Source organism: Embiotoca jacksoni, unplaced genomic scaffold (assembly GCF_022577435.1).
Source record: "Embiotoca jacksoni isolate LCO1_2020_lvr unplaced genomic scaffold, fEmbJac1.0.p SCAF_33, whole genome shotgun sequence".
In the NCBI taxonomy this organism is placed as follows: Eukaryota; Metazoa; Chordata; class Actinopteri; family Embiotocidae; genus Embiotoca; species Embiotoca jacksoni.
Window position 1 is genome coordinate 862074 of NW_027185385.1, and position 22431 is coordinate 884504.

The 22431-nt window shown below is 46.9% G+C and overlaps 1 protein-coding gene across 1 annotated transcript in view; it reads left to right on the forward strand.

The window, feature by feature from the left end:
• Positions 1 to 741: 741 nt before the first annotated feature.
• cblb (Cbl proto-oncogene B, E3 ubiquitin protein ligase) overlaps positions 742 to 22431 on the forward strand; it is a 76753-nt gene continuing 55063 nt past the window's right edge. The window contains exons 1-3 of the mRNA XM_069164997.1: positions 742 to 976; positions 9206 to 9376; positions 16047 to 16297. Coding sequence (XP_069021098.1) covers positions 9209 to 9376; positions 16047 to 16297 — 419 coding nt within the window. The 5' untranslated portion in view covers positions 742 to 976; positions 9206 to 9208. The remainder of the gene's footprint in view (positions 977 to 9205; positions 9377 to 16046; positions 16298 to 22431) is intronic.

The window sequence follows — 22431 nt, forward strand, 5'->3', positions numbered from 1 at the left end:
AACAATTTTTTTTGCTGCGGTAACCGGAATGTTTAACACATTTATTTTACCATCGTACACGTTCTATATATATTTTTTTTATATTAGAATGGAAGATAATGTAGGTTACTGTGTAAAAAATGTAGTGTAAAAATGTCATCACATGTTTTAAATATGAAAATCATAACTTGAATTTATGCAAAACTTACTGATGTTAAATGGTAAATTTTTCACTCACATATCTAAATTATAAAAATGTCCCCCCAACCTCACTGGGTGTGTGGGTGACTCTAAAGCGTGTGTGAAGACATTAAACTTATAAACACACACACACACACACACACACACACACACACAAAAGACTGTTTAACTATATGATGAACTTATTTATTACCTTACTTTTTTAAAATTTTGTTTTTCTAAATCAACGTTATTTCTTTTTTTCTGTACGATATAATATAGAGGGTTTATCTGTATGTTTGTAAATTTACATTCTAATTATTATAAATAAATATATATATATAAAATTTACAAAAAACAACAACCAAACTGTCGACTTGTTGGTGGAGGGTTAGCCGGGTCGACCTGATAAACTAATAACACCTGTATGACAGATAAAATTGGATACATCTGAGTACAGAGCTACTAATGAAAATATAATGGAAATGATGTTGTTCCTGGGAGACTTTATTTTGAAATCCTCAGCCGGATGTAGCCCCGTGATTTTTTAATCCCAGTCAGCTTCACAGTTGTGTCGTTGCACAAAACACAGTGTTCGGAGCTGGCAGCTCGTGTTTTAACTCCCCCGACTGCTCCAGGAGCTCGTTTCACCGGACGGAGGGCTGACATGGAGGATTTACCGTGAGGAACCCGGACAGGCCGCGCGGGACACTTTCCGGGACTCTCTTCCTGTGGACACTTGGACACTCCTTGTTGTGTGTGCGGTGGATGTGGACGGAGTTCGGCCGGATCCCAGCGGACATCCCCTGCTGGTGCGGTGAGTTGGGACTTTGTGTTTTCCCCCGGTGATCGATCGGTGGAGATCAGTGACCGGAAAGATCCGCTGCTTCACATGTCGGTTAAACATGAAGCTCCAGGAAACTGTGCTCACATTCATCTCAACACAACTCCACCTCCCACTGGGTCAGAACCACAACACGTCCACACAGGAGGAGACCTGACAGAAGTTAAATAAAACTAAACAGGCTGGTTGTAATCAGCTGTTTTATTCTGTGTGTAAATAATTATCATCACACTGAACAGCTGATCAGAGAGAAGCTCAGATTTAGTTTCATCACCTGAAGGACTTCTGATGGAAAACATGTAAACATCCGGTCATCATGAGAACTTCCAGATAAACTCTTCTGGATGAACTGTGGTCCACCTGAACACCTACAGACACTACAGACACCTACAGACACCTAAAGACACCTGCAGACACCTACAGACACCTAAAGACACCTACAGACACCCCAGACGCCTACAGACACCTACAGACACCTACAGACACCCCAGACACCTACAGACACCCCAGACACTCCAGACACCTACAGACACTCCAGACACCTGCAGACACCTACAGACACTCCAGACACCTACAGACACCTACAGACACCTACAGACACCTACAGACACCTACAGACACTCCAGACACCTGCAGACACCTACAGACACTCCAGACACCTACAGACACCTACAGACACCTACAGACACCTAAAGACACCTACAGACACCTAAAGACACCTGCAGACACCTACAGACACCTAAAGACACCTGCAGACACCTACAGACACCTAAAGACACCTACAGACACCTACAGACACCCCAGACACCTACAGACACCTACAGACACTCCAGACACCTGCAGACACCTACAGACACTCCAGACACCTACAGACACCTACAGACACCTACAGACACCTAAAGACACCTACAGACACCTAAAGACACCTGCAGACACCTACAGACACCCCAGACGCCTACAGACACCTACAGACACCTAAAGACACCTACAGACACCTACAGACACCCCAGACACCTACAGACACCCCAGACACCTACAGACACCTACAGACACCTAAAGACACCTACAGACACCTAAAGACACCTGCAGACACCTACAGACACCTAAAGACACTCCAGACACCTACAGACACCTACAAACACTCCAGACACCTACAGACACCTACAAACACCTACAAACACTCCAGACACCTACAGACACCTGCAGACACCTACAGACATGCCAGACACCTGCAGACACCTGCAGACACCTACAGACACCTACAGACACTCCAGACACCTACAGACACCTACAAACACCTACAAACACTCCAGACACCTACAGACACCTGCAGACACCTACAGACATGCCAGACACCTAAAGACACCTGCAGACACCTACAGACACTCCAGACACCTCCAGACACCTGCAGACACCTGCAGACACCTACAGACACTCCAGACACCTACAGACACCTACAAACACTCCAGACACCTACCGACACTCCAGACACCTCCAGACACCTAAAGACACCTGCAGACACCTACAGACACCTACAAACACTCCAGACACCTACAGGCACCTAAAGACACCTGCAGACACCTACAGACACCTACAGACACTCCAGACACCTAAAGACACCTACAGACACTCCAGACACCTACAGGCACCTAAAGACACCTGCAGACACCTACAGACACCTGCAGACACCTACAGACACTCCAGACACCTCCAGACACCTAAAGACACTCCAGACACCTAAAGACACCTAAAGACACTCCAGACACCTACAGACACCTGCAGACACCTACAGACACCTACAGACACCTACAGACACTACAAACACCTACAGACACCTGCAGACACCTACAGACACTCCAGACACCTACAGACACCTGCAGACACCTACAGACACCTAAAGACACTCCAGACACCTACAGACACCTACAGACACTCCAGACACCTGTAGACACTACTGACACCTACTGACACCTACAGACACCTAAAGACACCTACAGACACTCCAGACAACTACAGACACCAAAAGACACTCCAGAACACCTACAGACACTCCAGACACCTGCAGACACTACTGGCACTATAGACACCGGCAGACACCTGCAGACACCTGCAGACACTCCAGACACCTACAGACACCTAAAGAGACCTGCAGACAACTACAGACACCCAAAGACACCTGCAGACAACTACAGACACCCAAAGACACCTGCAGACAACACAGACACCTGCAGACACCGACATACACCTACAGACACCTGCAGACACTACAGACACCTGCAGACACCTACAGACACTCCAGACACATACAGACACCTAAAGAGACCTGCAGACACTACAGAAACCTGCAGACACCTACAGACACCCAAAGACACCTGCAGACACCTACAGACACCCAAAGACACCTGCAGACAACTGCAGACACCGACATACACCTACAGACACCTGCAGACACTACAGACACCTGCAGACACCTACAGACACTCCAGACACATACAGACACCTAAAGAGACCTGCAGACACTACAGAAACCTGCAGACACCTACAGACACCCAAAGACACCTGCAGACAACTGCAGACACCTGCAGACACTACAGACACTTACAGGCACCTGCAGACACTACAGACACCTGCAGACTTCTGCAGACACCTACAGTCACCTACAGTCACTACAGACACCTGCCGACACTAAAGACACCTGCAGACACCAACAGACACTCCAGACACCTGCAGACACCTGCAAACACAACAGACACCTGCAGACTTCTGCAGACACCTACAGTCACCTACAGACACCTGCCGACACTACAGACACCTACAGGCACCAACAGACACTCCAGACACCTCCAGACACCTGCAGACACCTGCAGACACTACAAAACACGACAGACACCTAAGGGCACTACAGACACCTGCAGACACTACAGACACCTACAGACACTAAAGACACCTGCAGACACCTACAGACACTACAGACACCTGCAGACACTACAGACACCTCCAGACTTCTGCAGACACCTGCAGACACTACAGACACCTAAAGACACTACAGACACCTGCAGACACTACAGACACCTACAGACACTCCAGACACCTGCAGACACCTACAGACACCCAAAGACACCTGCAGACACCTACAGATACCTAGAGACCTGCAGACATTACAGACACCTGCAGACACCTAAAGGCTCTACAGACACCTGCAGACACTACAGACACCTACAGGCACCTGCAGACACTACAGACACCTGCAGACTTCTGCAGACACCTACAGTCAACTACAGACACTACAGGCACCTGCAGACTTCTGCAGACACCTACAGTCACCTACAGACACTACAGACACCTGCCGACACTAAAGACACCTGCAGACACCAACAGACACTACAGACACCTGCAGACACCTGCAAACACTGCAGACACCTGCAGACTTCTGCAGACACCTACAGTCAACTACAGACACTACAGGCACCTGCAGACTTCTGCAGACACCTACAGTCACCCACAGACACTACAGACACCTGCCGACACTACAGACACCTGCAGGCACAAACAGACACTCCAGACACCTGCAGACACCTGCAGACACTACAGACACCTGCAGACACCTACAGACACCCACATACACCTACAAACAGCTACAGACACCTGCAGACACCTAAATAAACCTGCAGACACCTACAGACACCTACATACACCTACAGACACCTAAATACACCTACAGGCACGACAGACACATACAGACACCTAAAGACACTAGACTCTGCAGAAACCTGCTGACACCTATAGACAGTCCAGACACCTGAAGACACTACAGAAACCTGCAGACACCTACAGACACCTACAGACACGCACATACACCTGCAGACACCTGCAGACACTATAGACACCGGCAGACGCCTGCAGACACCTGCAGACACTCCAGACACCTACAGACACCTAAAGAGACCTGCAGACACTACAGAAACCTGCAGACACCTGCAGACACCTACAGACACCCAAAGACACCTGCAGACACCTACAGACACCCAAAGACACCGGCAGACGCCTGCAGACACCTGCAGACACTACAGAAACCTGCAGACACCTGCAGACACCTACAGACACCCAAAGACACCTGCAGACAACTACAGACACCCAAAGACACCTGCAGACAACTACAGACACCCAAAGACACCTGCAGACAACACAGACACCTGCAGACACCGACATACACCTACAGACACCTGCAGACACTACAGACACCTGCAGACACCTACAGACACTCCAGACACATACAGACACCTAAAGAGACCTGCAGACACTACAGAAACCTGCAGACACCTGCAGACACCTACAGACACCCAAAGACACCTGCAGACACCTACAGACACCCAAAGACACCTGCAGACAACTGCAGACACCTACATACACCTACAGACAACTGCAGACAACACAGACACCTGCAGACACCGACATACACCTACAGACACCTGCAGACACTACAGACACCTGCAGACACCTACAGACACTCCAGACACATACAGACACCTAAAGAGACCTGCAGACACTACAGAAACCTGCAGACACCTGCAGACACCTGCAGACACCTGCAGACAACTGCAGACACCTACATACACCTACAGACAACTGCAGACAACACAGACACCTGCAGACACCGACATACACCTACAGACACCTGCAGACACTACAGACACCTGCAGACACCTACAGACACTCCAGACACATACAGACACCTAAAGAGACCTGCAGACACTACAGAAACCTGCAGACACCTACAGACACCCAAAGACACCTGCAGACAACTGCAGACACCTGCAGACACTACAGACACTACAGACACTTACAGGCACCTGCAGACACTACAGACACCTGCAGACTTCTGCAGACACCTACAGTCAACTACAGACACTACAGGCACCTGCAGACTTCTGCAGACACCTACAGTCACCTACAGACACTACAGACACCTGCCGACACTAAAGACACCTGCAGACACCAACAGACACTCCAGACACCTGCAGACACCTGCAAACACAACAGACACCTGCAGACTTCTGCAGACACCTACAGTCACCTACAGACACCTGCCGACACTACAGACACCTACAGGCACCAACAGACACTCCAGACACCTCCAGACACCTGCAGACACCTGCAGACACTACAGACACCTACAGACACCTGCAGACACGACAAAACACGACAGACACCTAAGGGCACTACAGACACCTGCAGACACTACAGACACCTACAGACACTAAAGACACCTGCAGACACCTACAGACACTACAGACACCTGCAGACACTACAGACACCTCCAGACTTCTGCAGACACCTGCAGACACTACAGACACCTAAAGACACTACAGACACCTACAGACACTACAGACACCTGCAGACACTACAGACACCTACAGACACTCCAGACACCTGCAGACACCTACAGACACCCAAAGACACCTGCAGACACCTACAGATACCTAGAGACCTGCAGACATTGCAGACACCTAAAGGCTCTACAGACACCTGCAGACACTACAGACACCTACAGGCACCTGCAGACACTACAGACACCTGCAGACTTCTGCAGACACCTACAGTCAACTACAGACACTACAGGCACCTGCAGACTTCTGCAGACACCTACAGTCACCCACAGACACTACAGACACCTGCCGACACTACAGACACCTGCAGGCACAAACAGACACTCCAGACACCTGCAGACACCTGCAGACACTACAGACACCTACAGACACCTGCAGACACGACAAAACACTACAGACACCTAAAAACACTACAGACACCTGCAGACACTACAGACACCTACAGACACTAAAGACACCTGCAGACACCTACAGACACTACAGACACCTGCAGACACTACAGACACCTGCAGACACTACAGACACCTACAGACACTCCAGACACCTGCAGACACCTACAGATACCGAGAGACCTGCAGACATTACAGAAACCTGCAGACACCTACAGACACCTGCAGACACCTAAAGGCTCTGCAGACACCTGCAGACACTACAGACACCTACAGACACTAAAGACACCTGCAGACACCTACAGACACTACAGACACCTACAGGCACCTGCAGACACTACAGACACCTACAGTCACCTACAGTCACCTACAGACACCTAAAGACACCTGCAGCCACTACAGAAACCTGCAGACACCTACAGACACTCCAGACACCTACAGACACCTACATGCACTACAGACAGTACATACACCTACAGACACTAAAGACACCTGCAGACACTACAGAAACCTGCAGACACCTACAGACACTAAAGACACCTGCAGACACCTACAGACACCCACATACACCTGCAGACACCTGCATACACTACAGACACCTGCAGATGCGACAGACACTACAGACACCTACAGGCACCTGCAGACACTACAGACACCTGCAGACTTCTGCAGATACCTACAGTCAACTACAGACACTACAGGCACCTGCAGACACCTTCAGACACTACAGACACCTTCAGACACTACAGACACCTGCAGACACCTGCAGACACTACAGACACCTGCAGACACTACAGACACCTGCAGACACCTACAGACACCTAAAGACACCTACAGGTACCTGCAGACACTACAGACACCTAAAGACACCTGCAGGTACCTGCAGACTTCTGCAGACACCTGCAGACACCTGCAGACACTACAGACACCTGCAGACACTACAGACACCTACATGCACCTGCGGACACCTACGGCCACCTGCATACACCTGCATACACATGCATACACCTGCAGACACTACAGACACCTGCAGACACCTACAGGCACCTGCAGACACAACAGACACCTGCAGACACGACAGACACCTGCAGACACAACAGACACCTGCAGACACGACAGACACCTGCAGACACTGCAGACACTACAGACACCAACAGACACTACAGACACCTGCAGTCACTTACGGACACTACAGACACCTACAGACACCTACAGACACTTGCAGACACTTACAGACACCTGAAGACACCTGCAGACACTACAGACACCTGCTGACACTACAGACACTTACAGACACTTGCAGACACCTACAGACACCTGCAGACACCTACAGACACCTGCAGACTCTACAGACACGTGCAGACACTACAGTCACTTACAGACACTAAAGTCACCTGCAGTCACTTACAGACACTACAGACACCTGCAGACACCTACAGACACTACAGACGCCTACAGAAACTTGCAGATACTACAGACACCTGCAGACACTACAGACACCTGCAGACTCTACAGACACGTGCAGACACTACAGTCACTTACAGACACTAAAGTCACCTGCAGTCACTTACAGACACTACAGACACCTACAGACACCTACAGACACTACAGACGTCTACAGACACTTGCAGATACTACAGACACCTGCAGACACTACAGACACCTGCAGACACTTACAGACACTACAGACACGTACAGGCACCTACAGACACGTACACATACCGACAGACAGTACAGACAACTACAGACACTACAGACCCCTACATATGCTACAAACACCCACAGACAACTACAGACACCTGCAGACACTACAGACAACTACAGACACCTACAGACACCTACAGATACCTACAGACACTAAAGACACCTGCAGACACTACAGACCCCTACAGATACCACAGACCTCTGAGGGCTTCTTAACAAACACAGATACTTTATAAACATCTATTAACCAGTAAATCAGCAGCTTTCACGTCTAACATTTCTAATATTTTCTTCAACAAACCAAAAATATTCAGAGTGTCATATCATAGATAAGGTGTGAACAACTTAACATGAGCAAAAAGCCAAAAAACAAATCTGCATGAATTCAGGAGAATCAAACTATTTTACAGCTGGAGCTGTTTTTAAAACTAATAAAAGTTTTTATTATCAGGATATATTATTTTCCAGATGATTTTCCATCATAAGTCAGATCATCAGGGAGGCTGTTGCTCAGTTGGTAGAGTGGGTTGCACACTAATCAGAAGGTTGGTGGTTCATTCCCCAGCTCCTCCTGTCCACATGCCTAAGTGTCCTTGAGCAAGACACTGAACCCTAAATTGCTCCCGATGGTGAACCATCAGTATGTTGTAAGTCGCCTTGGATAAAAGCGTCAGCTAAATCAAATGTAATGTGTGTGATTCTTTGTCTGCTTCAATGTGTAGGAAATGGCTACTGCTCTCAGTGGCAGAAACCCGGGTGGACGTGGACCGAACCGGAGTAAAGGTCGTATTCTAGGCATCATCGATGCCATCCAGGATGTGGTGGGGCCGCCGAAGCAGGCGGTCGCCGACCGGAGGACCGTGGAGAAGACCTGGAAACTCATGGATAAAGTTGTAAGTGTGATGAATTTGTCTGACAGATGGGAGATTCAATTCAACTTTATTTATATAGCGCCAAATCACAACACAGGTTATTTCATGGCACTTAACACATTAAAGTCTTTACAGCAAGACTTTAAAATATTATACAGAGAAACCAACAATTCAACAATTCAACAATTCATCAATTCAACAGTTCCCACATAAGCTAGGAGGGAAAAACTCCTCTTTAAGGGAGAAAAACCTCCAACAGAGGGAAGAAAAACTCCTTTTAACAGGAAGAAACCTCCAACAGAACCAGGATCAGAGGTGGGAGGAGCATCTGTTAACAGAACCAGGATCAGAGGTGGGAGGAGCATCTGTTAACAGAACCAGGATCAGAGGTGGGAGGAGCATCTGTCAACAGAACCAGGATCAGAGGTGGGCGGAGCATCTGCCTCGACCGGTTGGGGTGAGAGGAGAGCAGACAGAGAAAAGGACAGTATAGAGATACAAGAGAAGAACTGTTGGTGGAGACGACAATCACAGAGCAGAGACATGCAGCTCCATGATGGGACATCTGGAAAAGAAAGAACAGAAACTACACGAGTGAAGGAACTGAATGGAGACAACAGATAATAAGAAGAAACTATGGGAGAGAAGAAGATGGTGAGGTATGAGTCAGTTAAAGAGTAGGAGGAAAGAAAAGAAGCTCAGCATGTAACGAGGTCCTCCAGCAGCCTCGGCCTATAACAGCATAACTAAGGGTTGGTTCAGGTCTACCTAAGCCAGCCCTAACTATAGGCTTTATCAAGAAGGAACGTTTTGAGTCTAATCTTAAAGCTAGAGAGGGTTTCTGCCCCTCCAACACAAACTGGGAGCTGGTTCCACAGGGGAGGAGCCTGAACACTGAAGCTCCGCCTCCCATTCTACTTCTGGAAACTCTAGGAACGACAAGTAGACCAGCGTACTGAGAGAGAAGTGCTCTGCTAGGATTATATGGTTCTATAAGATCTCTAAGATATGATGGAGCCTGGTCATGTAGAGCTTTGTAAGTCATCAAGAGAATTTTAAATTCTATTCTTGATTTCACAGGAAGTCAGTGAAGAGAAGCTAAAACTGGAGAAATATGATCTCTCTCTTGTTAAATCCCGTCAGTACTCTTGCTGCAGCATTTTGGATCAGCTGCAGGTTTTTAATGAGTAATTTGGAAATCCTAACAACAAGGAATTACAATAATCTAGTCTAGAAGTAACAAAGGCATGAATGAGTTTTTCTGCGTCACGCTGAGGAAGGATTTTCCTGATTTTATTAATATTACGTAGATGAAAGAAGGCAGTTCTGGAGATTTGCTTTATCTGGTGTCTAAAGGACAAATCCTCATCAAAGATGACTCCAAGGTTCATCACAGTTTTGCTGGAGGCCAAGACAACGTCATCCAGAGTAACTAAGTGATTACAGAAAGAGTTTCTGAGGTGTTTAGGACCAAGTACAAGAACTTCTGTTTTGTCTGAATTTAGAAGCAGGAAGGTTTTGGTCATCCAGGCCTTTATGTCTTTTAGACAGGCTTCAAGTTTTACTAACTGATTAGTTTTATCTGGTTTTATAGAAAGATATAGCTGAGTGTCATCTGCATAACAATGGAAGTTGATGCAGTGCTTCCTGATGACATCTCCTAATGGAAGCATGTACAAAGTAAAAAGTATTGGGCCTAACACTGAGCCTTGTGGAACTCCATAACTAAGTCTTGTTTGTCTGGAAGACTCATTGTTGACATGGACAAACTGGAATCTATCTGATAAGTAGGATTTGAACCAGTCTAATGCAGTTCCTTTAATCCTCGTAACGTCTTCTAATCTCTGTAATAAGATCGTATGATCAATCGTATCAAAAGCAGCACTGAGGTCCAGAAGAACAAGTACAGAGACGAGTCCATTATCTGAGGCTAATAAAAGGTCGTTAGTAACTTTCACCAGAGCTGTTTCTGTGCTATGATGAACTCTAAAGACTGAACATCTTCAAACAGATCATTCCTTTGTAAATGATCAAAAAGTTGATTTGCAACAACTTTTTCAAGGATTATAAAAATAAACATCAGGTTTTAAATTGGTCTGTAGTTTCCTAAAACAGCTGATCAAGAGTCGGCTTTTGAAGTAAAGGTTTAATTACAGCCACTTTAAAAGCCTGCGGTACATAGCCGGTTACAATAGATAGGTTGATCTGATCTAATATGGAAGTATTAATTAAAGGGAAGACTTCCTTAAAAAGTTTAGTTGGGATGAGATCTAACAGACAGCTAGAGGATCCAGATGAAGAAATAATTCTAGTTAACTCAGAGAGCTCAACAGGAGAGAAATGTTCCAAGTTTACATCTGGTCCTACAGTTGCTTTCAGGGCTGCTGTTGCTTAGCAACACATCAGTGATGGTGTCAGGAAGGGTCGGCCCGATTCTCTCCCTGATAGTAAGAATTTTATTAGTAAAGAAGTTAATGAAGTCATTACTGCTGAGAGCTGAAGGAATAGAGGACTCAACAGAACTGGAACTCTTTGTCAGCCTGCTACAGTGATGAAAAGAAACCTGGGGTTGTTCTTGTTGTCCTCTATTAATGATGCATAATATAAAGTTCTGGCCTTACGAAGAGCTTTCTTATATAATATTAGACTCTCCTTCCAGGCAGGTGAAATTCTTCTAAATTAGTGGAACTCCATTTCCTTTCCATCTTTCTAGTCGCTGCCTAGCAGAGCGTAGTTCTGAGTTGTACCATGGAGACAACTTCCTCTGGTTCATGACTCTCTTCTTCAGAGGGGCGACATCATCTAGAGTTGTAGCAGAGATACTGCAGTGTTTTCTACCAGATGATCCACTTGTGTGGGACTAAGATCAACGTAGATGTCTTCCACTGCTTTAACACACGGCATCGAAGAGGATAAACATGTAACTGCTTCCTTAAACTTGGCCACGACATCATCTGACAGACATCTACTGTAGTGGGATTTATTCCACATGCTGTGTAGTCCATTATTGTAACTTCAGATGTTAATAAGAAGTGGTCCGACAAAACAGGGTTTGGAGGAAATACTATTCAACTTTAAGTTTCTATGCCATACGACAGAACCAGATGGAGGGTGTGGTTACCACGGTGACGGGGTTTATTTACATCCTGATAAAAGCCTATAGAATCTAATAATGATCTGAAAGTAGAACTGAGGCTGTCGTTGTCCACGTCAACATGAATGTTAAAGTCTCCCACTATCATCACTTTAGCTGAACTCAGCACTAAATCTGATCAAAAGTCAGAGTTCAGTTAGAAACTCTGAATAAGGACCAGGTGGGAGATAAACAACAACAATACAATCCGTTTCTCTGCTTTCCAGTTTAGGTGAGAGACTAAGAGTCAGACTCTCAAATGATTTATAACTAAGTTTAGGCTTTGGATTAATTGATAAACTTGAGTGGAAGATTGCTGCCACTCCTCCTCCTCCTCCTCTTCCTCTTCCTCTTCTTCCTCCTCCTCCTCCTCCTCCTGAATCTCTAGGAATATGATAATGAATATGACTGGGAGGAGTTGCTTCATTAATCCTAACATATTCTTCCTGTTGCAGCCAGGTCTCTGTGAGACAGAGTAAATCAATCTGATGATCAGTTATCAAGTCATTTACTAACAGAGATTTAGACCAGAGAGATCTCATATTTAATAATCCGCTTTTAATTGTCAGATTTATTTGATCCATGAATTTGGTAGGATCCATTTTTATTACATTTTTATTGACAGATCTTTTGTTGAGTTGTTTAAATGTAGGTGGTCTGGGTACAGACACAACCTCTATGGGATGTTGAAGGTTTTGGGTGAGTGACAGCTCTAAAGAAGCTGCAGAGGAGCTGTAAGACTGCAGCTCTGCGTCCTGACCTCAACCCTGGATGTCAGGTTTTAGGGCTGTTAAGAGACATGGCCATGTTTCTAGAAAGAAGAGCTGCACCATCCAAAGTAGGATGGATGCCGTCTCTCCGGATCAGACCAGGTTTTCCCCAGAAAGTATTCCAGTTGTTAATGAAGCCCACATTGTTAGCGGGACATCACCTCGACAACCAGCGGTGAAGTGAAGACGTACGGCTGAACATATCATCACTGGTCCGGTTAGGAAGGGGTCCAGAGAAAACTATAGAGTCCCACGTTGTTTTTGAAAAGTTTCACACCGATTCCACGTTAACTTTAGTGACCTCCGATTGGCGTAACCGGGTGTCGTTACTGCCGACGTTAATAACAATCTGACTGGATTTATGATGAGCCTTAGTCAGCAGTTTCAGGTTTGAGTCAATGTCGCCCGCTCTGGCCCCGGAAAGACATCTGACTCTGGACCCTGGAAGACATCTGACTCTGGCCCCGGGAAGACATCTGACTCTGGCCCTGGGAAGACATCTGACTATGGCCCCGGGAAGACATCTGACTCTGGCCCTGGGAAGACATCTGACTATGGCCCCGGGAAGACATCTGACTCTGGCCCCGGGAAGACATCTGACTCTGGCCCCGGGAGACATCTGACTATGGCCCCTGGAAGACATCTGACTCTGTCCCCGGGAAGACATCTGACTCTGGCCCCTGGAAGACATCTGACTATGGCCCCTGGAAGACATCTGACTCTGTCCCCGGGAAGACATCTGACTCTGGCCCCGGGAGACATCTGACTCTGTCCCCGGGAAGACATCTGACTCTGTCCCCGGGAAGACATCTGACTGTGGCCCCGGGAGACATCTGACTATGGCCCCTGGAAGACATCTGACTCTGTCCCCGGGAAGACATCTGACTCTGGCCCCTGGAAGACATCTGACTCTGTCCCCGGGAAGACATCTGACTCTGTCCCCGGGAAGACATCTGACTCTGGCCCCTGGAAGACATCTGACTCTGTCCCCGGGATGACATCTGACTCTGGCCCCTGGAAGACATCTGACTCTGTCCCCGGGAAGACATCTGACTCTGTCCCCGGGAAGACATCTGACTCTGTCCCCGGGAAGACATCTGACTATGGCCCTGGGAAGACATCTGACTCTGTCCCCGGGAAGACATCTGACTCTGTCCCCAGGAAGACATCTGACTCTGTCCCCTGGAAGACATCTGACTCTGTCCCCTGGAAGACATCTGTCTCTGTCCCCTGGTTTCACTAACTTCATGTTAAATAGAGTCTCCAATAACCAGAGTTGGTTTCTCAGCAGGTGTTTCACAGAATGTGGAACATCAGTTGGAGACGTGAAGGTCGGTGGTGAACCGTGGGCTTCTTCTTGGGACTATGCCTCCTTCGTACTGTCCCCCGGCCGCCCGGCTGTTCGGGTGCTGCGGGGGACCGGCTAACTAAACCTGTATCCTGGACAGCTGTACACCCCCCCCTCCTCCCTGAGAAGGTCCTACAGCTTGCTGGTTGTTTGGCATGGTGCACAGCAGTGATTCTAATTCTATGACCCTCCAGAGCCCTAACTACACTCCTCCTCCCCCTTCCCTTCCTCCTCCCTTTCCTCCTCCTCCTCCTCCTCCCCCTCCCCTTCCTCCTCCCTTTCCTCCTCCTCCTCCTCCTTAGACTTAACAGTAGAATTGTTCAAGAAGAGCAAATGTGAGTTTTAACTTGAGATTAGAAGAAGTGGAAAGATTTAGATACGTAGAATTCAGGAAGAGAAGCTGAAATAACAGAAGTAACACTAGTCACAATGTTTGGAGACAGGAAGTGATGCAATACGCTCACCGTGATGTCAGACGAGATCAGCCAATCAATGCTTTGCATACAGTGATGAATGCACTCGGAGGGGTGGAGCTAATGCATATGAGGGTCTGATGTGTTTATTTCATTCAAGCATTTGTTTAAAAGTCTAATGATGGACATGTCACGGCAAGAACATACATGTCTGACTGTTAATAACAGACTGTTTATAAAAGAGTTCATAGCTTCAGGTCTGTAAAATGGTTCTGATGCAGAAGTGTCTTCAGCTGCAATACCAGCGAGTGCCACTAGAGGTCGGCTCCAAAAAGCCTCCGGCTCCATAGACTCCCATTCAACTTCTCTCATCAAATCCAAAGTGAATAAAATGTGTCCATCAGTTATCTCGGTGTTGTTAGCTAAAGTCACTCCTTCTTATTAGTTTTCTGGAGGTCCATCTGAAAATAATCCCTCATTCATTAGAAAAGAAGATTCAAGAAGACCTGTTTTTGGGGGCGTGTCTGTTTGATTGACAGGCCTGTGGTGCAGTCAGGTTACAGCTATCGGTGGGCGGGACGTAGTATCGTCAGGTTTCCGATCAGATCGGTCAGATCTACCGCTGGCTCCTCCCCCAGCTCGTCCAAATATGGTCACTTCCTGCTCCAAACCGCTCCGAACTAACAAGATGGTGACGGACAGAATCTGAACTGGAGGATTCATAACGTTCATGAACCAATGATGACATCACTGATGGATGATGACATCACTGATGGGTGATGACATCGCTGATGGGTGATGATAACTGAGTCATTAAAGAAGATGAAGACACTGGTTTTAATCAGTGAGGATGAGCGGAGGTGCAGATGTGTGTCTTGTAATAAAGTTCAGTTTGGAACTCACTGACGTTTAGACTTTTCCTTTAAGAAGTTAGAGCATCATCATCATTAGATCTCATCCAAAATCAGTCCAACTGTCGACACACTCTTTGTCCCATGGAGAACATTAACAGATGTGTTTGCTGCAGGTCCGTCTCTGCCAGAACCCCCGACTACAGCTGAAGAACAGTCCTCCGTACATCCTGGATATCCTACCGGACGCCTACCAGCACCTGCGTCTGATTCTGGGTAAATACGAGGAGAACCAGAGGCTCACACAGCTCAGCGAGAACGACTTCTTTAAGATCTACATCGACGGCCTCATGAAGAAGTCCAAACGGGCCATCCGGCTCTTCAAGGAGGGAAAAGAGAGGATGTACGAGGAGCAGTCACAGGACAGGTAGGAACATCTCAATGATTGAATGGTTCTGCTTCCTGTGGTGTCGTACAGAGGGGGAACTCAGGAAGAACACTGTCAGAGTAGCGATGCCTCCATGACGCTCCCAGACACACAACAACCTGACAGGAGTTTAAGGATTTAAACATTAACAGCAGGTCGGAGTGGGACGACCTCCTTCACAGGCTGAGGGACAAACTACAGGGTTTCACATGTGGGAGACCTCAGACTTCATGACACATTCAACACAGTTTGAATGTTTTAAATCACTGTCTGTTCATACTGAAGGAGTTCAGGAACATACGTGATCAAACGATTCAGAGCAGAACCAACATGGAGGAGGACTGCCGTCTTCAGCAGGTTTCACTGGGTGATGTGTTTTACACTGAGAAACAAAACAGGAGAAATAATGACGTGGTGGCTGAGTCAGCATGTCTTTTACATTTCACACTGGGACCACAGACTGTTTCTAAAAGAGTTCGTAGCTTCAGGTCTGTAAAATGGTTCCGATGCAGAAGTGTCTTCAGCTGCAATACCAGCGAGTGCCACTAGAGGTCGGCTCCAAAAAGCCTCCGGCTCCATAGACTCCCATTCAACTTCTCTCATCAAATCCAAAGTGAATAAAATGTGTCCATCAGTTATCTCGGTGTTGTTAGCTAAAGTCACTCCTTCTTCTTAGTTTTCTGGAGGTCCATCTGAAAATAATCCCTCATTCATTAGAAAAGAAGATTCAAGAAGACCTGTTTTTGGGGGCGTGTCTGTTTGATTGACAGGCCTGTGGTGCAGTCAGGTTACAGCTATCGGTGGGCGGGACGTAGTATCGTCAGGTTTCCGATCAGATCAGTACAGACAGGAAATGAGGTGTGATAGTGTCACCGTGCAGATCATTGCTGTGATGTGAACAGTCATACAGTACAGAACAGGTCCCTAATGTGTGAGAGCTGCGTCTCTGTCTCCATGGCGACAGGAAGGACACCAGCTGGTCTGTCCATGGTGCAACTTCACGATCACAGGTTGTGGTTGGTGGCCGGTAGCCGTTCATCCTGCCTGTGTTCACTCGGCCCACTGAGAGCGTGATGGGCTGGACGTGGGAGGAGGACACGGAGGGAGAGCAGAGCTGCTGCTGATCTCCATGTTCAGCAGTTTGCTCTGAGCTTCCAGTTTCCTCCTCAACAACCACCTAAATGCATTACAGTCACTTAGTAGCGAAAGCAGCAGTGGACGGAAGGAGGATGAATAGGAAGGACTGAGCAGTGAGATTATTGTGATGATAAAGAGACACTGAGCAGAAACAGAGAAGTGATGCCGGCTGTAGAGCAGTGTGTCTCTGCTCTTTCTGATACACTGTCTTTAAAAAGGAAAAGGACCGGAGAGCTTCCGGTCCTGTTGTGTCCTCTCTGTCTGTGAGCAGATCTGGAGGTGGGTCGGGGGGGAGAGGTTCCTCTGTGTGTCTGCCATGTGCAGAGCTGCAGAGGGAAAATCCCCGAGCTCTTTACATCCTGTTCATGTGCTTCCTCTCCCTTCAGCCGTTACCCAGCAGCCTGTTTCATCTGTGTGTCAACTCGCTGTTTTTTTCTCTTTTTTTTGTTGCCTCTAGTCTTTAACTGCCTCTTCGAACCCGAAGCTCCCAGCAGACCTGACTGTGTTAGATTAATCTGTCACAGAGGAAACACACACTGCTCCTTCGAGAGGGAAATGTTCAGATGGTTCTGTATTTCAGAAGGTCGGAGGTCACTCAGCGGTCACATACATGATGTATGCGACTTAATGTACCTTTTCTCATGAATGCATTAAGTTCAGAGTTGTGCAGGATGCATCAGTCCTCCAACACAGACTGAGGTCTTCATGATAAGCAGTGAGAGGAGCAGAGTTAAAGTCTGATCAGTGAGTAGGTGATGATCCTCCTGCTGTTTAAACCCTGCTGGTCACTTCAGCAAGGTTTTATCAGTTCATTAACTAAAACATAATTTAATGCTGCATTTAATGCAACCATCATCCATCAGTGATGTCATCATCCATCAGTGATGTCATCATTGGTTCATGAACGTTATGAATCCTCCAGTTCAGATTCTGTCCGTCACCATCTTGTTAGTTCGGAGCGGTTTGGAGCAGGAAGTGACCATATTTGGACGAGCTGGGGGAGGAGCCAGCGGTAGATCTGACCGATCTGATCGGAAACCTGACGATACTACGTCCCGCCCACCGATAGCTGTAACCTGACTGCACCCCAGGCCTGTCAATCAAACAGACACGCCCCCAAAAACAGGTCTTCTTGAATCTTCTTTTCTAATGAATGAGGGATTATTTTCAGATGGACCTCCAGAAAACTAATAAGAAGGAGTGACTTTAGCTAACAACACCGAGATAACTGATGGACACATTTTATTCACTTTGGATTTGATGAGAGAAGTTGAATGGGAGTCTATGGAGCCGGAGGCTTTTTGGAGCCGACCTCTAGTGGCACTCGCTGGTATTGCAGCTGAAGACACTTCTGCATCAGAACCATTTTACAGACCTGAAGCTACGAACTCTTTTAGAAACAGTCTGTGGTTGTAACACTGAGCAGGTGCTGCTGAATGCTCCTCTCGTCTCCCCCGCTGCTTCAACTCACACTGAGTGGAGATGTTGTTAACACTCCTGTTCACGGCTGTGGTGGGGCTGATTGTGTGTGTGTGGGGGGCGGGGGGGGGGGGGGGTTCTCCTTTTCAAGGTGCTTCCTCCCTGTGAAGGTGTGAAATCACTAAGCAGCTCCAGTGGTCCTGTTACAATAAAATATAATATAATACGTTTATTGTCATTGTACATATTTGCACCATGAAATTTGCTGTGCAGTGCCTAAAACGGTACATTAAGCATTTCATACGCACACGCACACATTTATAATAAATAATAAGAATACAATATAAGCATAATAAAAGCAGGTGTCATCCTGTCAAACACTGTATATAAAATATATCCCATAAAGTATGTCCCATAAATTATTGCACATTTTGCAGGAAATGGTTGAACATTATTTATTAAAAGAAAAGTAGCCCTGCGATGTGTTTTGCTCCTGAAAAGTATAAACCAATATTAAAATCTGCAGACCTGTTATTACTCCAGTATTTTATTTATTGTAGCTGAACTGGGTTGATGAGATGTTAGAGGAGACAGATGAAGCTGTCCATCACTTTAAATTCTCCCCTTTAACTGCTGCTTCTGTTGTGTTGTTCTTTATAAAGGATAATGAATAGTGTCGTACACCAGCCAGCAATATCCTCTGACAAAGACACATGAAAGGAACAAACAGTGTGTAATGAACCCGATCTCACATCTGGTGTCACATCTGGTGTCACATCTGGTGTCACATCTGGTGTCACATCTGTCTCCAGGGACGCTGTGTCTGTCTGTCTCAGATCTGCTTCATTAACGTGTGTGATCACCCCCAACCTTTCTGTCAGCCGCTCCCTGTTTAACTGTCCATGTGCCCCCCCAACCCCACCTCATCCCCCTGTTTCTATCTGAGGTGGATGTGGAAGGAATATTAATCAGGAAGTTAAAGGATATTAGTAAACTGCAAACATCTGTTCCTGTGAAGGAGTTTCAGGAACTTTTAATTCTCTCTGAGTTAATTGTCTATGACCCTGAAGTTTTATTTGACACTTAAGCTGAAGAAACATTTTGCCTTCGAAGCCTCTTTTGAATCCAACGGCCCCAGAGACCTTGTCTGATGGTGCAGCAGGTTTTATTTAATTAGGCTAATTAGTTTTTGTATTAGTTGTGTGGAGCAGCCGTCGCCTGGAAGCTGATAATAAGGGCTGGAAGTGAAGGGTCGCTGGTTCAATTCAGAGGGACAAGGGAAACGTGTGTGTGTGTGTGTGTGTGTGTGTGTGTGTGTGTGTGTGTTTTTCACACACCTGCAGCCGGATGCAGTCTGTGTTAGAGTCTTAATTATCAGTTATCAAGGAGACTGATAACTGATTATAGGTGTGCAGTAAAACCAGGGCACCAGCAGAATGTTTGACACATTCATTTAAAATGTTCTGTGGCAGGTCAAATATAAAAGTTGTTGTGTAATCTTTATATTTTTTTGGGGGGCCGCAGCCCCAACAAACCCCCTGCTGGAGCCGCCAATGATGTCATCTTCTGTTTGCAGTCTTAAATGTCGTTTTTTTTTTGCCATTTCCTTGGCTGAACCGTAAACTGTTTCTAAAAGAGTTCGTAGCTTCAGGTCTGTAAAATGGTTCTGATCCAGAAGTGTCTTCAGCTGCAATACCAGCGAGTGCCACTAGAGGTCGGCTCCAAAAAGCCTCCGGCTCCATAGACTCCCATTCAACTTCTGTCATCAAATCCAAAGTGAATAAAATGTGTCCATCAGTTATCTCGGTGTTGTTAGCTAAAGTCACTCCTTCTTATTAGTTTTCTGGAGGTCCATCTGAAAATAATCCCTCATTCATTAGAAAAGAAGATTCAAGAAGACCTGTTTTTGGGGGCGTGTCTGTTTGATTGACAGGCCTGTGGTGCAGTCAGGTTACAGCTATCGGTGGGCGGGACGTAGTATCGTCAGGTTTCCAATCAGACCTCTCTGATGGTTGATGGTCGGTCTGAACACATGACTGCACAAAGAAAAAGTAGACCTGTGTGTCGTTAAACTATCGAACATGACATGAAACCTCCTTTAACGAGTCACTTCGCTGTGAGACAAACTTTTATTTAGTACGTGTTGTTAAACTCGTAAAAAGAGCAAATATGATGAGACTGTGGTGTTTTTAACTTCTGTGACTGACCGTTACTCGTTAGGTGTAACCAATCAGATGAAGCTGCATGCGGAACATCACTCAGACTGAAGGAGGCGCTGCATCAGAGCCAAAGCAGGGTGTGACATGCATGTTTGCCGTCACTGTGGGTTCTATTGGCACGAACGAACCACGACCACTCAAAGTCCAGTTTCAAACACGTGTGCTCTCCTGCCCAGCCGCCGAGCACACGTCCAATGTCCTTTCTGCAGCCAACCTGCGGCCCGGTGTCCTCCGGGAGTCCTCCCTCCTCTGGTGTCCTCCAGGTGCTTTTATGTGGAGAGCGATGATCAGTGATTCCCTGCAGCTGTGCTAATTAAGCCTCTTCCAGGCACCGTTCCCTGAACCACCAGCCAATCGGTCCCTCCTGCAGCTGAGCCAACCCCCCCCACCCCCACCCCCACCACCACACAAGGCATTTATAAATTCATTTATTTTATCAGCCATTGAATAAAAATATACAGATAATTGTAAAACTGCTAAATATCGGCCCCGATAATCAGTCGACCCCTAGTTTTTTGTGAAGTTTTTACTTTTGGGAACAAATCTTTGCACTCTAACACCGCTGACTCTCTCATCAGTGAAGTTTGATCCATGTAGAAGACGAGCTTCAGTTTAAAGAAACTTCCTGATGAGGAACACTGCAGCCGATCTGTCCTCCATGTTGGCTGTTAATGTTCAAAACTGCTGATGTAATTCTTTATTCAGAAAAAATGAAATTGCTCTGAGGAGGGAGACCAGCCACCGCAGCATAAAGTGACATTGACGAACATGAGCGCTGCGGCTTCATAACTCACGACTGCACACGATCGATGCCCTGCATGAGATGTCAGTGTGGAGGCGGAGCTACATGACGCGGCTCTGAACGGGCTCGGCCTGCCGGCACCGTGTCAGCTGGTCGTCTGTCCTGGTGATCCCACGAACACAGACTGCACCAACCATCATCAGCAGAGAGATTTCACAGCTACAGCCTGGTGCTCATTTGGTGGCGGAGACCTGCTGTTCTCTCACAAACTGCCTTTAATGAAGCTCCATGTTGTTGTTTTCAGGCCGAAGGCTGTGAGGATGATTCAGCCTGTCAGCTGTTAGATGTTCAGGATGTGGCCACGCTGTGAACTCTACGACGGTCCTCACGCTGCAGCCTGACGTGCGCCGCCGAGTGTTTTACAGCCGGCCTTCAGCAGCTTCCTAAAGTGATTGTCTCTAAATCAGCTGAATTAAAAGTGCACTTATTTTGCCAGGAAGCAGTGTTGAAAAAATAAAAGACAATCTGAAGTTTTACAGTTCAGGAAGAACAGATGTTTGAATGAGTGAAGAGTTTATTACAAAACTAAATGATGAAGATGAGTTGAGGATCAGACC